The 16,215-nt window shown below is 41.4% G+C and overlaps 1 protein-coding gene across 1 annotated transcript in view; it reads right to left on the minus strand.

Moving 5' to 3' along the window:
- LOC139423123 (LHFPL tetraspan subfamily member 7 protein-like) overlaps positions 1-16,215 on the minus strand; it is a 215,462-nt gene that overhangs the window by 140,572 nt on the left and 58,675 nt on the right. Inside the window, exon 2 of the mRNA XM_071174792.1 lies at positions 12,597-12,735. Coding sequence (XP_071030893.1) covers positions 12,597-12,735 — 139 coding nt within the window. The remainder of the gene's footprint in view (positions 1-12,596; positions 12,736-16,215) is intronic.

Below are 16,215 nucleotides of genomic sequence, written 5' to 3' on the forward strand. Positions count from 1 at the left end.
ATTTTTGTACCTTACACCTCCCTGCTTTAAACCTCCTCTTTTAATCAAGGAAAATAATTCAATTCAGACACCACATTTAAAATGAAAGAAGAATAATCAGAAAAATAAAGCAGAGCATCCTTAGAAATATCTGCTGATTCCAAGAGGACATGAAAGATTTAAAGCTTGCTCCCTCTCTCGCGCTCTCTCTCTCCCTCCCATCCCCCCCTCTCTCCCTCTCTCCCCACCCCTCTCTCTCGCTCACTCCCCCTCCCCTCTCATGGCCACTCTCCCCCACCCCTCTCTCTTCCTCTTCCTCTCCCTTCCCCACCCCTATCTCTCCCACCCCTCTCCTTCATTCCCCCACCCCTCTCTCTCCCTCTCACGCCCCCACCCCTCTTACTCCCCTTCTCCCCCACCCCTCTCTCTTCCTCTCACTCCCCCTCCCCTCTCTCCCCCCACCCCTCTCTCTTCCTCTCACTCCCCTTCACCCCACCTCTCTCTCTCCCCCACCCCTCTCTCTTCCTCTCATTCCCCCTCCCCTCTCTCCCCCCACCCCTCTCTCTTCCTCTCACTCCCCTTCACCCCACCTCTCTCTCTCCCCCACCCCTCTCTCTTCCTCTCACTCCCATTCACCCCACCTCTCTCTCTCCCCCACCCCTCTGTCTGCGACACCATCTGATATTCATAAGTCTGTGCAATGACACGACTCAGCAATGTGCTGCTTCCCCCACTTTGATAGTGTGTACGTGTGCGTTTCACTTGAAGCACATTGAGCTGCATATAGAAACAGAGTGACTAGACAACACAGAACTGTATTTCTCAGTAAAATAAAGAGAAAATGAGAGCCTGGTCTCATAGACTAGACGTAGCATAGTAAACATAAACCCGGGACACTCAAATTAGTATGATTTGTTACGTTTGGTATGGTTACACAAGACAGAAGGTTACTTAAGGCAAAAACTAAAGTTGGGTGGTTGGTCGGGCTGGATAGGTAGCCGTATAACACGAACATCTAGCAACCCAAAGGTTGCGTGTTCGAATCTCATCACAGAAAACTTTTGCATTTCAGCTAATTAGCCACAACTTACTACTTTTTAGTTACTTTGCAATTACTTAGCATGTTAGCTAACCCTTCCCCTAACCATAAACTTAAACCTTTAACCTAAATCCTAACCCTAACCTCTAACCCAAAACTCTAGCTAAGCTAACATTACAATTTGTAACATATCATACATACGTTTTATAAATTCTTAACATATTTTTCGAATTGCAAATTAGTAGCATATCATACAAAATGGATGATGGACATCCACAAATGAATACATAAGATACGAATGGTCACATAACAAACTAAGTGGCTTTATGTTTACTATGCTACGTCTAACCCTGAGTCCAGGTTGAAAATGATGGTTTCTCTCAAAAAACAACATTAGAATGTAAAGATTAAACATATTGAACAGTGGTTGAAGCCAAGACGTCCACAAAGCCAGTGCTCCCGAGTGGATTAAACACAGATGAATCAGGAGGCATGACAGCACATTCTTAATGACTGTGCAGCTTTAATTGGCTGGCAGACCAATTAGTAGTGTGCTAAATGTACAGTATCTGTGTATGTGAAATACACCAGTGTCCATCAATACCCAACATCAAACACATACTGTACAGGAGCAGTCCAGCCACTGAGGGGAGGAAACACGCACAGCAAGAAATAGAGAAATATCCATGGTTTGAAAGAGAGAGAATATATTTGAAGCATTTTTCACTGTGAGGAGTAGAAGCTCTGGGGCACCAGTAGAGAGACATGACAGGGGACCAACCATATTACAATCAACAGCCAACGTAACTGGAGCTCTGATTATACAGAGAGTGACACATGCTAGGAAGAGGCATACAAAGACGCACACACACACACCCTCATAACTCTGGAGGACACACATCCCTGATTGATGTCTACTGTCACAGCGGGCTGTGAGTCACAGGTGAAAGGTCATTTTGTCAGCATCACACACAGCAGCTAAACTGGGTCAAGTTCTGCCAACCTGCAGAGGGAAACAAATGGGAACACCAGTGGAAAAAACACAACTGGACTGGAGCTGCAGTTCAGTCATTGCAGATAGCAGTGTTTTCCACACTGCACTTTCAGAAGTGTGTTTGATTTGAAAAGCAGCATGCCCCACATCGGAGGGAATTGACAATTTATTTAGATATTGGCAGCAGAGGAGGCTGGTGGGAGGAGCTATTGGAGGACGGGCTCATTGTAATGGCTGAAATGTAATACATGGAATCGTGTCAAACATGTGGTTTCTATACGTTTTATGTTTTTTCTATACCAATCCATGTATTCTCTTCTAGCTATTACAATGAGCCTGTCCTCCTATAGCTCCTCTCATCAGCCTCCTCTGATTGGCAGTTATTATAACCTGTAGATTGGGTCCTGGTCTGGTCACAACCTCCTGGCCCCAATACTGCTCCAGCTACAAAAAAGATTTGCTTTGCCTGTGGGAATGAACTTTGGACCCTGCACTAACTGATTTAATATGCACAGTTATTATGTATATTAATATAATATAAAAAGTTAAACTGCTTAACTAAGCATCTTGCTGGCTGACTTATTTTCAGAACAATTGAAATTGTTAGTCTCTAAAATGGCATTTATGTTGTAAAGGCCACTGGTAATGAAAGATGTTCTCCCTGTCTCCTCTGGTAAGGATGTACGGAATGTTGTGTTCTCCTTATAATGAGAGGATGAGGGAGAGAACGAGCTGGAAAAAGAGAGAGTTGGAGAGGGAGTGAGAGATAGGGAGTGAGAGAGAGAGAAAGAGAGAGTTCAAAAAGGAGAACTGCATTCAGATCTCTGTTACCACCCTGGGCTTGCTCCTGGGTAGATAAAATGTAGCACTCCAAAGGCATGCTGAAAATAGTATGGTAGATTTGTTCCAAAGAGGCGCAGAAAATAATCTCAACAGACAGGTCCTCAACCAATATTATGTGTGCTACAGTTAGGACTAGGAGTGACAGGTTTTACTATAAGGTATTTTCATTACTATCACTATCTTCGATTCCAACCATCCCAATGTTGGTGAACAGTGCATTCCATCTTTTCTGTAGTACATTCTAACTGAAACACCACTGTGATGATTGACAGCTGGCACATGTTCATTATACACATTGGCACTGATGAAGCCAGCGGTAACGACAGCATCATCAAGCACAGGTGCAACTCAGCTGTAAACCACATGGGCCTCAAGTGCATGTGCGCACATCACACACACACACACACACACATTCCATAGCAGTGCTGCTGTTCTGCAGAGTTTAATAAAAGTAGTTGTGATATTTTGATATTCATGTTTGAGAGGACATCTGCATAGCAGCTCTGCCCAGGGGAGGGTTGATACAGCAGGCTGCTGCCTCCTCAGCACTATCACACAGGAACACAATAAAATGGTGTGTGTGTGTGAGAAACGCCTGGAAATATGAATCTGATAGCGGAGGTTGGGTGGAGGTTAACTTTGTATTACAGTTGAGAATGACGCTCTAACTGATGAATCAAATGCTCTTGGATTCTGTTATTTTTGGTTGGGTGCTTGTATGAGTCAAAAACAAACAAGTGAAATGTACCGAAAGCTTTTTATTCAATTATATGATATTCCACATCGCTGTTTTGTAGTAAATACAGTATGCTACCCGAGGCAAATGTAATTACATCATGCCTGTATCCGTGACTGCCTGTGGCGCCAACAGAGTGTGACATGTCTTCAGTGTTGAACAAAAGAACCACATAGTCACTGTTCTGTCACAATACTCTCTTCACCTGACATGAGCTTGTCTTTCCCATAGAGCTGCATTGAAATGACTGATTAGAATAATGAGGAGGTCTAAAAAGCATGAGCGTGACAGGCAAAGATAAGAGACCCGTATAGTGATTGGGAAAAAACATTCCTGAGAATGTGCGAGTGTATGTATAAGGGCGGGTGGCATCCTCAGTTTACAGCTTCTGTCCTCCTCTGGGTACATTGACTTCAAAACACAACCTAGGAGGCTCATGGTTCTCACCCCTTCCATAGACTTACACAGTAATTATGACAAATTCCAGAGAACGTTCTCCAGCCTATCAGAGCTCTTTCAGTATGAACTGACATGTTGTCCACCCAATCAAAGGATCAGGGAATTATCTAGTACTGAAAGCATAAGCTACAGCTAGCACTGCAGTGTATAACATGTGGTGAGTAGTTGACTCAGAGAGAAAGACAATAGTTTAACAGTTTTTAATAAATTAATTTCTTCCAAAATGAAGGAGAAGCAAGAGAGAAAGTCATTTTTTTCAGTTTCACTTACTTAGCTAGCAAATGCAGCTAGATAGTTTAGCCTACTGAAACACCCTGCTCAAACAAAGGGATGCTATGTTAGCTAGCTGGCTATGACTCTCCAACAAAACACTGGAACTCTTCCTAGTCAAGGTAAGCTTTTTGTATTACTAATTTCTTGCCACAGGGGCCCGCCGGTGTAACTGCTTACTGACTGTACAATGTAACGTTACTGCATGATTGTAGCGGGTTTACTAACGTATTAGTTCTATTAGCTATGTTACTTTACCTAATATTTTTCGCCTGGCCACATACAGCTGATGTGTTGTGCATTGAAGTCCACAAGCGAAGGGAAGAGGTGAGAGGAGGAGAGCGCATAGATGCGACAAGGAATACAAAGTGGCTTCTATGAAAGTTAACTGTGTTTACGCGTGATCAGGGGTGTATTCATTCCGCCGATTCTGTTGAAAAAAATGTCTTAATGGAAGCAAACGGAACAAAACGGGGATAAACATACCTGAATTTGTCCAATAGAAACTCTCGTTTGCAACTGTTGGACTAATGATTACACCCTATATCAACTAGATGCAGCTAGATGCAGAGTGTGTAAGGCGGTATTACATGTCACTGTCTTTCCATGTGTCACTGTCTGTGACCTCAAATTTGTCTGTCAACCTGTGTGCACCTACGTTGTAAACTTTCATGCTTGGGCTAGGTTGAAGTAACCTCATGGTGGGTATAGGGACAATTTGAGTATTATATAGTAGCCTAAACCTATCGACGACTGAATTGAATGAGAGTCATCCAGTGTGCATGTAATAGAAATAAGGCCATGCTCATGAAAAAAACATACGGTTCCAGCACACACACACAGGTCACAAAGCCGTCCTAAGCCCACTAAGAGAAACAGCCCAATAAAATATGCACCCTTGCAAATAAAATATGCCCCTCCATGTTCCGTTAAAACATTCAGACTGCTAGCCACGTGCTACACTATACACTCCACCAAGTAGCGGCACGGGGGGAAAGAAGAACCCTGAACCTCAGCAGCACCGAATGGAAGCGCTGTGCTGCGTTGAGCCAGCGAAGGTTGAGCGAGTTCAAAGTCTAATCCTGGACTTCACCCATGGGAGTTCAGAGCTGGGAAAGGACAAAGAGCAGGGCTGTTTTTATGTCTAAAAAGCCTTTTCTAGTTCTGCTGCATGTGTGTGTGTGTGTGAGGATGGGAGCACACACTCTGGAAGAATCAAGGCTTTAGCGAGTGAGGGGAGCTAAATCCTCTAACACATAAACACAAGCAAATGCACGAATACACTAGGCTACCATTGTCTTAAAAGCTATTGTTCAATTATTTCTTATTAACAGTCTACAAATGAACGACTTCTTAAAACAGTGTTAATTTGCACAGCATAATGAAGCCATTGTTCCCACTGTAGTGTTATCTGTCCATTGATGCCTTTTGATATCGTTCTTCCATCATACACACATGCACACGCACACGCAGCAGGTCTGAGAAAACAAACAGAAACACTAGTTTGATCTCAGTTGTTCTGGGGCTTCGTACTCTATCCAAAAATGCTATTGTTTATCAAGATGGGACAACCTGGAAACTGAACAGAGAAACCAAAGCTTCTGCATTGTTCTGATGCATTGTACAAATGATACCATAGACAGTGAGAGCTATATCACACTATAGGATTACACAGAGAGGCTGACTGTCCTAGACTGGCTTCCTACTGCCTGGGCTCTTTGTCAAAATGGTGGGTTTACCCAATACATTACTGGAAGCTTACATTATAGTGTGTGACTCTCTTAATTTTTTATAGCCTACTCTTTTCAAGCTCTGCCACAGATCTGGCCTGGAGTATGGGTGGACACAGCCCACGTCGAGGCTGGAGAGGTATGAAGAATTCAAAAAGGTGGGAGGCAGGCCTTTTAAAACAGACCGTTAGCCCTGTCTAGGAACTAAGCTCTCGACTTTGTCAATATAGATTGAGGTAGCAATCTAACCTGACTAATGAATATAGCCACTAATTAGCCTGTGTTAAATACCACTTCCCTGGCTATACGTCAAGCTATTAGTCGATAATCCAATGGCTCATTGGCTAAAATCAATGCTGTTGTGCTGACGCTAAGTAAATGAGAAGGGAAAAGTAAACAAACATTTTCTCATCATTTCAAACTAGAAGTATATCTAATCTTAGTGAGATAATAAGGGAGGAAAGTAAGTACTAAAACTGAGAGTTGTAAGACTTGTTCATTTCTAAACTTCCTGAACTCCACGGTGCGGCTAAAAAAGACCTGAGGTTTTCAAAAGGACTTTCGGCAGGAAGTCCAGGGGCATTTCCAAAGAATGAGTCTGAAAAGCTCAGTCTGAAAAAGTGTGTTGTTGTTGTTTCAGGGGCTTTTTTCTCAAGAGTTGGATATGTTTCAGGATAGGAAATAATAGCAGTACTTAGTCAGTCCTTTCTCTTCTCTCGTTCTACAGAATATCCTTTATAGTTTACTGGATGTCGTGGGAGTGTTGCGGGAGTGTCAGAGTTGTTGGTTAGAGCAGTTTGTGCTCTTCAGATATCAAAACATCTCACACTTTGATAAGCACATAACTACACACAAACGGACACACGTGCACACTCGATACAGTGTGTGGAGGGCCTATGCACCAGGGTGGTGGGCAGCAGCTAGGACTGGTTAGTTTACCTGGCTGGCGTCGTGTGTATACATCACATTATACCCTAGCGTCATATCACCAGCAACACTTAAGCTTAGTTTTATGATGCTACTTCCCTATTTGAATAAAAGCGGGGTCCTGATAGTCCCCCTGAACCAATGACCTGTGTTAAGGGGCAGTAATTGTATTTTTACGGCCACCTTTAGATCTCCCCGGTGCCCTCCTCGTATCACTACGCCAGAGCAACACTTCACTCCACCACCGCAACCCGTAACCTAGCAACGGCCCGCTGAAGGCCTGAAGAGCAGCAGCTTCCGTTTGGTTTTGTGTGAGTGTTGTGCCTTGGCAACAAAGTGAGCTCCTCTTCACTTCAGATGATAGGCAGCTTTATCTGTATGTAGCTTGTAAATATCTGTGTACTGAATTAATACCTATAGTGAACACTAAAGGGCATTTCCATGTAAAAGGACCTATGAGCACAAACATGTGAAGTTCATAGGAGCATGTCAAATCTGGTGTCAAATGAAAGCAAAGAGTCTATAGTTTTTTTAAAATTAAGTCATATACAGTTTAACCTTTTTCCATCCTACAAATTAGGAATAAGTAAAGGCGTTGACTTCTGGTCAAACAGATGGAAAAGGGGTCTTTATAAAACATCTGGCAGAAAAAGTCCTAAAAGGTATTAAAAATGCATTAAATCACATTAATGTTGATATAAAGACACCTGCCAACTAATATGTTTGTTTTGCAAAAATGATTTGCCATCTGTAAGTTTAAGAAATATTGCCTAGTGTCTTGTCATTTTGTTACCAAAAACCCACATATCTTTAAGATATTTCTTTATTTATCTCCCTCATGAGGGAGGATAATGAAAGATCACAGAATTAACAAGTAAAGGTAGGCCTACCAATTAGTTGTCAAATCGGAAACAGAATGACCAAAAAATCTGCAACAGAATGACTGCAACTGTATTGGCTACAATGGGAGCTCATTTGCTACTGTCCTCTCTTCCACTGGCATACTGTTATGTTCAGCTCATAACTCATAACTGTTTTCTTTCTCTTTATGTCACGTGGTGGTCAAAGCAAGAGTGTGAAAACAGTCTGGACAACCACTCACTCTCTCTCTCAAGTTAATGTCAACTCTCCCATGAACCCCCTCTCGTTCCATTTACTGTAACCAGCCCTCTCACCCACTAAGCACCAGCCAACACCAGACGTCCATGGACATTGAAAAGTGGTTGAAGGTCAGTCCAAATCTGAACCAATCATAGACGTCTGTTTCACAAAATTTGGACAGAACAGTATAATACAGTAGAGTGCAGTACAGTAGAGAAAACAACAGTAGAGAACAGTTGTACAGTAAAGTATACTTTAGTACAGTACAGCACACTAAAGTAAAGTACAGTATAATTTACTTGATGTACTGTACTTTACTGAATTATGCTTTACTGTACTGAACTCCACTATACTTTACTGTAATGTACTGTGCTCTACTGTTCTGTACTGTGCTATCCAAATATGCAAAATATACGTCTATAGGTGGTACATATTTTGGTCTAGTCCGGACCAACCAAATTGAAGAGAATGACATTCATACTTATGCATTTCTGTATAGCACAGATTATGGACCCATGAAGTCAATCTGTTACAATAATTATGGTACTAGGTGTTAATCCATTTCACTTACTGTACTTCCATAACCAAAATAGATTTTTTTCAAACTCAAGGTGTCATATCATACCTGACAATTAATTATTTCTGCAGACATCTTTGAATCTTAATTCGGAGTAGATATTTAACAGAGTTCTTTGGAAAAATGTGGTCTCGTAAAAAAACAGAGGGAGATTTGACTGTTTTTCTGTTACCAAACTGTAGATCTGCACTGTTCTTCTAGTAAACGTGTTTCAGTAAAGTTTTCACTGGAAATTGTTAAAAGTAGACGTTGTGTTGAATGGTCTGTTCAACTTTGCAATCAATGTTTTTGGTTCGGCATACTTTTAAAGTGAAAAATCAGAGTCTCAGCGTCATTCTGTGGAATTGCTCTACAGATGAAGATATAGCCTACCTAGATCACCAAAGAAGGCCCAAGCAGAGAAATGGGAGAAATAATAACTTATGGGACCAAGGGACTTCATTCATAACTCTCTTATGATTCACCTTGACTTGTATATCAGCCGTTGAGTAGACAACGCTATCTACCGTGTAGGTCAGGGGTGCTCAAATATTTAGGTTTGGTGGGCCAAAATATAATCTGATTGGTGGGCCACTGGCCAAACAAATAAGGCATTATCTATTTAGAAATATAACAGGTAAACAATATCTGTTTAGTAAGCAATCGTAAAATCACACTTCCAAAAATCTAATTGTAGCTATATAACTCGACACCTAACAACAGATTCTGATTACCAGTATTAAAGATGTATTAAAAAACAGTAACCGTTGTGGCACAGAAACTGCAACCAAGTTTCTACTTTCATAAGGCTAATAACTGGAATATGTTTCAAATTACTTGAATATGGGAAAGGTGTAATGATTTGTATTTGCAGCAGTAAGTCACTGAGATGCATCAGAAATTCCAGGAAAACATGAGGGAAGCTAATCAGGCAAAAGCGCCTCTAGCCTAGTCGGGGCCCGAAGAGAGATTTTGGTTAGATACATTTTTTAGTTAAAGAACATTTTCCGTAATTCCACAAATTTTGTCATGAGGTGAACCTTGTTTCGTAGTTTTAAAGCTAATTTCCTGGCATTCTACACATTTTGCCATGGGGTGATGAGAAACTTTTGCAGTTTTAAAGCAGATTTTCTGCAATTCTACACATTTTGCCATTACTTATACCATGTTCATATGATATCTGATTGAGAGTGACAAAAAAAAAAAATCTATGGGTTAGGGCATGCCAGGTTGGTAATTTGTACTACAAGGTTTAGATAGAGATATCCCTCTAGTGGTGTTGGGGCTGTGCTTTGGCAAGTGGGTGGGGTTATATCCTGCCTGTTTGGCCCTGTCCGGGGGTATCATAGGATGGGGCCACAGTGTCTCCTGACCCCTCGTGTCTCAGCCTCCAGTATTTATGCTGCAGTAGTTTATGTGTCGGGGGGCTAGGGTCAATCTGTTATATCTGGAGTACTTCTCCTATTTTATCCGGTGTCATGTGTGAATTTAAGTATGCTCTCTCTAATTCTTTCTTTCTTTCTTTCTTTCTTTCTCTCGGAGGACCTGAGCCCTAGGACCATGCCTCAGGACTACCTGGCCTGATGACTCCTTGCTGTCCCCAGTCCACCTGGCCGTGCTGCTGCTCCAGGTTCAACTGTTCTGCCTGCGGCTATGGAACCCTGACCTGTTCACCGGACATGCTACCTGTCCCAGACCTGCTGTTTTCAACTCTCTAGAGACAGCAGGAGTGGTAGAGATACTCTTAATGATTGGCTATGAAAAGCCAACTGACATTTACTCCTGAGGTGCTGACTTGCTGCACCCTCGACAACTACTGTGATTATTATTATTTGACCATGCTGGTCATTTATGAACATTTGAACATCTTGGCCATGTTCTGTTATAATCTCCACCCGGCACAGCCAGAAGAGGACTGGCCACCCCTCATAGCATGGTTCCTCTCTAGGTTTCATCCTAGGTCCCTGCCTTTCTAGGGATTTTTTCCTAGCCACCGTGCTTCTACGCCTGCATTGCTTGCTGTTTGGGGTTTCTGTACAGCACTTTGAGATATCAGCTGATGTAAGAAGGGCTATATAATTGAGTGACTGCCAGTGACTTACGTTACAAGTGGAAAACTGCTGATGCACAACCAAATTTCAGAAACGACTTTACTCATTCTAAGTTGAGATTATATATATATATATACATACAGTGCCTTTCGAAAGTATTCGGCCCCCTTGAACTTTGCGACCTTTTGCCACATTTCAGGCTTCAAACATAAAGATATAAAACAGTATTTTTTTGTGAAGAATCAACAACAAGTGGGACACAATCATGAAGTGGAACGACATTTATTGGATATTTCAAACTTTTTTAACAAATCAAAAACGGAAAAATTGGGCGTGCAAAATTATTCAGACCCTTTACTTTCAGTGCAGCAAACTCTCTCCAGAAGTTCAGTGAGGATCTCTGAATGATCCAATGTTGACCTAAATGACTAATGATGATAAATACAATCCACCTGTGTGTAATCAAGTCTCCGTATAAATGCACCTGCACTGTGATAGTCTCAGAGGTCCGTTAAAAGCGCAGAGAGCATCATGAAGAACAAGGAACACACCAGGCAGGTCCGAGATACTGTTGTGAAGAAGTTTAAAGCCGGATTTGGATACAAAAAGATTTCCCAAGCTTTAAACATCCCAAGGAGCACTGTGCAAGCGATAATATTGAAATGGAAGGAGTATCAGACCACTGCAAATCTACCAAGACCTGGCCGTCCCTCTAAACTTTCAGCTCATACAAGGAGAAGACTGATCAGAGATGCAGCCAAGAGGCCCATGATCACTCTGGATGAACTGCAGAGATCTACAGCTGAGGTGGGAGACTCTGTCCATAGGACAACAATCAGTCGTATATTGCACAAATCTGGCCTTTATGGAAGAGTGGCAAGAAGAAAGCCATTTCTTAAAGATATCCATAAAAAGTGTCGTTTAAAGTTTGCCACAAGCTACCTGGGAGACACACCAAACATGTGGAAGAAGGTGCTCTGGTCAGATGAAACCAAAATTGAACTTTTTGGCAACAATGCAAAACGTTATGTTTGGCGTAAAAGCAACACAGCTCATCACCCTGAACACACCATCCCCACTGTCAAACATGGTGGTGGCAGCATCATGGTTTGGGCCTGCTTTTCTTCAGCAGGGACAGGGAAGATGGTTAAAATTGATGGGAAGATGGATGGAGCCAAATACAGGACCATTCTGGAAGAAAACCTGATGGAGTCTGCAAAAGACCTGAGACTGGGACGGAGATTTGTCTTCCAACAAGACAATGATCCAAAACATAAAGCAAAATCTACAATGGAATGGTTCAAAAATAAACATATCCAGGTGTTAGAATGGCCAAGTCAAAGTCCAGACCTGAATCCAATCGAGAATCTGTGGAAAGAACTGAAAACTGCTGTTCACAAATGCTCTCCATCCAACCTCACTGAGCTCGAGCTGTTTTGTAAGGAGGAATGGGAAAAAATGTCAGTCTCTCGATGTGCAAAACTGATAGAGACATACCCCAAGCGACTTACAGCTGTAATCGCAGCAAAAGGTGGCGCTCCAAAGTATTAACTTAATGGGGCTGAATAATTTTGCACGCCCAATTTTTCAGTTTTTGATTTGTTAAAAAAGTTTGAAATATCCAATAAATGTCGTTCCACTTCATGATTGTGTCCCACTTGTTGTTGATTCTTCACAAAAAAATACAGTTTTATATCTTTATGTTTGAAGCCTGAAATGTGGCAAAAGGTCGCAAAGTTCAAGGGGGACGAATACTTTCCCAAGGCACTGTATAGATATATATTTGTAACCTTCTTTCGGGCCAAACCAAACAGCGGCGCAGCCCCAGTTTGATCAGCCCTGGTCTAGGTAATAGAAAGTCTGTGTGTTGTTGTTGACAGGTGTGTGTGTATGTGTCTGTTCTGTACTCACCCGCAGCCATCTGCATGTATCCAGCCAGTGTACAGATCCTCCTCTCACAGCCTCCGCTGGGCAGGAAGATGGTGATGATGGCCAACAGAGAGCTGACTGCCAGGAGAGAACATCCTCCAGAACACAGCACTGCACTCGTCTGAAACACACACACACAAACACCAGAGAAAGGGGTAAGTTCAAGGATTGATCACTCGTTAAACATAAATACACTATTCATGCATACTTGAATATCAGCTTGCTATTCAGCAACCAGTACATATCAAGGAAGCAACTGACAGGTTGAACCATACTAAATATAATGTGTGATAGTTTGAAAGCTAGAAACAGAGTTAAACATGTTACTCTCACTCACAGACCCACACAAACACACACATTGGTTAATATGTTTCTGTTTCCTGAGACAGTGCTTCAAATCAGAACAACAAAGGATTGACCCTGACTGTCCTCATTCATTGCACTATGTTTAATCACACACTGGTTACACAGACAGAGAGAGAGAGGCTGAGGAGAACACCGGGCAAGCACAACACACAACCCACGCTAACAGACAACTGTGCACACACAATCCACTAACACGAACACACACAAACTGTGGGCTAGGTGAGGTCCTGGAATGTAGATGCTATGCACCCAATGCGTTCTAGGTAGGGAAAGGAAGGAGCTGTGTGTCAGGTGATTGGGGGTTCCAGGAGAATTCCCCCAGACAGACACCCTCCTTCCTCATCCTGATTCCTGCTGTTTGATCTGCCTGACAGTCTTTTCATTCATTAGCCTATCACCCTGTCTCACACTGGCTTTGATAAATCAAATCAAATTTTATTTGTCACATACACATGGTTAGCAGATGTTAATGCGAGTGTAGTGAAATGCTTGTGCTTCTAGTTCCAAAAATGCAGTAATATCCAACGAGTAATCTAACCTAATAATTTCACATAAATTACCTTATACACACAAGTGTGAAGGAATGAATAAGAATATGTTCAAAAAAAAAATATATGAATGAGTGATGGCCGAACGGCATAGGCAAGATGCAGTGGATGGTATAGAGTACAGTATATACATATGAGATGAGTAATGTAGGGTATGTAAACATTATATGAAGTGCATTGTTCAAGTGGCTAGTGATACATTTATTACATCAATTTTTCTTTTATTAAGGTGGCTGGAGTTGAGTCAGTATGTTGGCAGCAGCCACTTTGATAAAGCTGCTGTGCATCCTACCTTCCTACCACCTGGACACACACACACACACACAAAGTGGAGTTGTTGGAACAAGTCCTGTCAGTGATTAGCATTCAAGCCGCGGCGATCACAGAAAACTGTATAACATGCATGAGGGAATGACACCACTAATACAAGTGTCATTAGTCGCGTACTTGATGTGTTTCACCGTTCTGACTGACACGGAGGGAGAAAAAAGACAGCAAGAATCTCCATGCCTGGCAGAAGACTTAATTAAATTGTTCTTGCAAGTTTGGGGCAGAGAAAATGAGGATGGTCACCTTCATTTTTTTATGAAGGTAAGAAAAAAAGAGAGCGATAGATGAAAAAGCAACCCCCGCTATTCTGAAGCCAATACAGATAACATATTTGACTAAAACATAATAATTTCACACCTTGCTTATATCTGTATATGATCACGTCTCTCTATTATGCGTGGGAATAGCTCTCCCCCCTCCCCCCCAATTTGTTTGTATATATATATATATATATATATATATACACACACACACACAGTGCATTCGTAAATTATTCAGACCCCTTGACAATTTCCACATTTTGTTACGTTACAACATTATTCTAAAATCGATTAAAGCTAATTTTTTTCTTCATCAATCTACACACAATACCCTATAATGACAAAATAAGTTTTTGAAAATTGTTGCACATTTTATAAAAATAAAAAACTGAAATATCACATTACATTAGTATTCAGACCCTTGTCTGTCGGCCCTGCATTAACGACCAAAATGGGTTGGAGAAAATTGTGCTAAATAAAAATATATACCAGTTTCATTTCAGGACCAAAAAATTGACAGCTGTGCCATACAGATTGCAAAATAGTTGGGAAGAGATTTTCGATGTACTGATTCAATGGCACATGGTTTATGAATTGACACACAAAACGACACCGGATTCAAAACGTAGAATTTTTCTATATATGGGGGATACAACCTTCCCAGCTCTGCAGATTCTGCTGTGAAGAGACAGTCATTAGATCATTTTTTTTGGTACTGTCCATATGTAGCTGGTTTTTGGTCACAGGTCCAGGAATGGCTGAAGTATTGCAACATTTACCTGGAGCTAACGCTGCAAATAGCAATACTAGCAATCACAGCAAAGTTTAAATATATATGGCAAATAGAAATCCACTACGGTCGGTGTGAAGAGATAGATGGGAGGGGTTGAATGGAGCTGAAGGGTGGGACTAATAACAACAAGAAAAATTTAAAATATACTGTGTCTGTAAAATGTATAAGGGTTCAGAACTTCTGTGAAATATATGGCAAATAGAAATCAAACTGGATGGACATCAGAAATCGTGTAACAGAAATGTGTATTTGTATGTACAGTTGAAGTCAGAAGTTTACATACACCTTAGCAAAATACATGTAAACTCAGTTTTTCACAATTCCTGACCTTTAGTCCTCGTAAACATTCCCTCTCTTAGGTCAGTTAGGATCACCACTTTATTTTAAGAATGTGAAATGTCAGAAAAATAATAGAGAGAATGATTTATTTCAGCTTTTATTTCTTTCATCACATTCCCAGTGGGTCAGAAGTTTACATACCCTCAATTAGTATTTGGTAGCATTGCCTTTAAATTGTTTAACTTGGGTCAAACGTTTCAGGCAGCTTTCCACAAGCTTCCCACAATAAGCTGGGTGAATTTGGACCATTCCTCCTGACAGAGCTGGTGTAACTGAGTCAGGTTTGTAGGCCTCCTTGCTCACACACGCTTTTTCAGTTCTGCCCACAAATGTTATATAGGACTGAGGTCAGGGCTTTGTGATGGTCACTCCAATACCTTGACTTTGTTGTCCTTAAGCCATTTTGCCAAAACTTTGGAAGTGTGCTTGGGGTCATTGTCCATTTGGAAGACCCATTTGCGACCAAGCTTTAACTGATGACTGATGTCTTGAGATGTTGCTTCAATATATCCATATAATTTTTTTCCCCTCATGATTCCATCTATTTTGTGAAGTGCACCAGTCCCTCCTGCAGCAAAGCACCCCCACAACATGATGCTGCCACCCCCGTGCTTCACGGTTGGGATGGTGTTCTTTGGCTTGCAAGCCTCCCCCTTTTTCCTCCAAACATAACGATGGTCATTATGGCCAAACAGTTCCATTTTTGTTTCATCAGACCAGAGGACATTTCTCCACATTGACCCACTGGAATTGTGATACAGTAAATTATAAGTGAAATAATCTGTCTGTAAAAAATTGTTGGAAAAATTACTTGTGTCATAAACAAAGTTTATGTCCTAATCGACTTGCCAAAACTATAGTTTGTGAACAAGAAATGAATATAGTGGTTGAAAAATAAGTTTTAATGACTCCAACCTACGTTATGTAAACTTCTGACTTCAACTGTATATACAGTATATTTATTT

The sequence above is a fragment of the Oncorhynchus clarkii genome, chromosome 12 (genome assembly GCF_045791955.1).
Source record: "Oncorhynchus clarkii lewisi isolate Uvic-CL-2024 chromosome 12, UVic_Ocla_1.0, whole genome shotgun sequence".
Taxonomy (NCBI): Eukaryota; Metazoa; Chordata; class Actinopteri; order Salmoniformes; family Salmonidae; genus Oncorhynchus; species Oncorhynchus clarkii.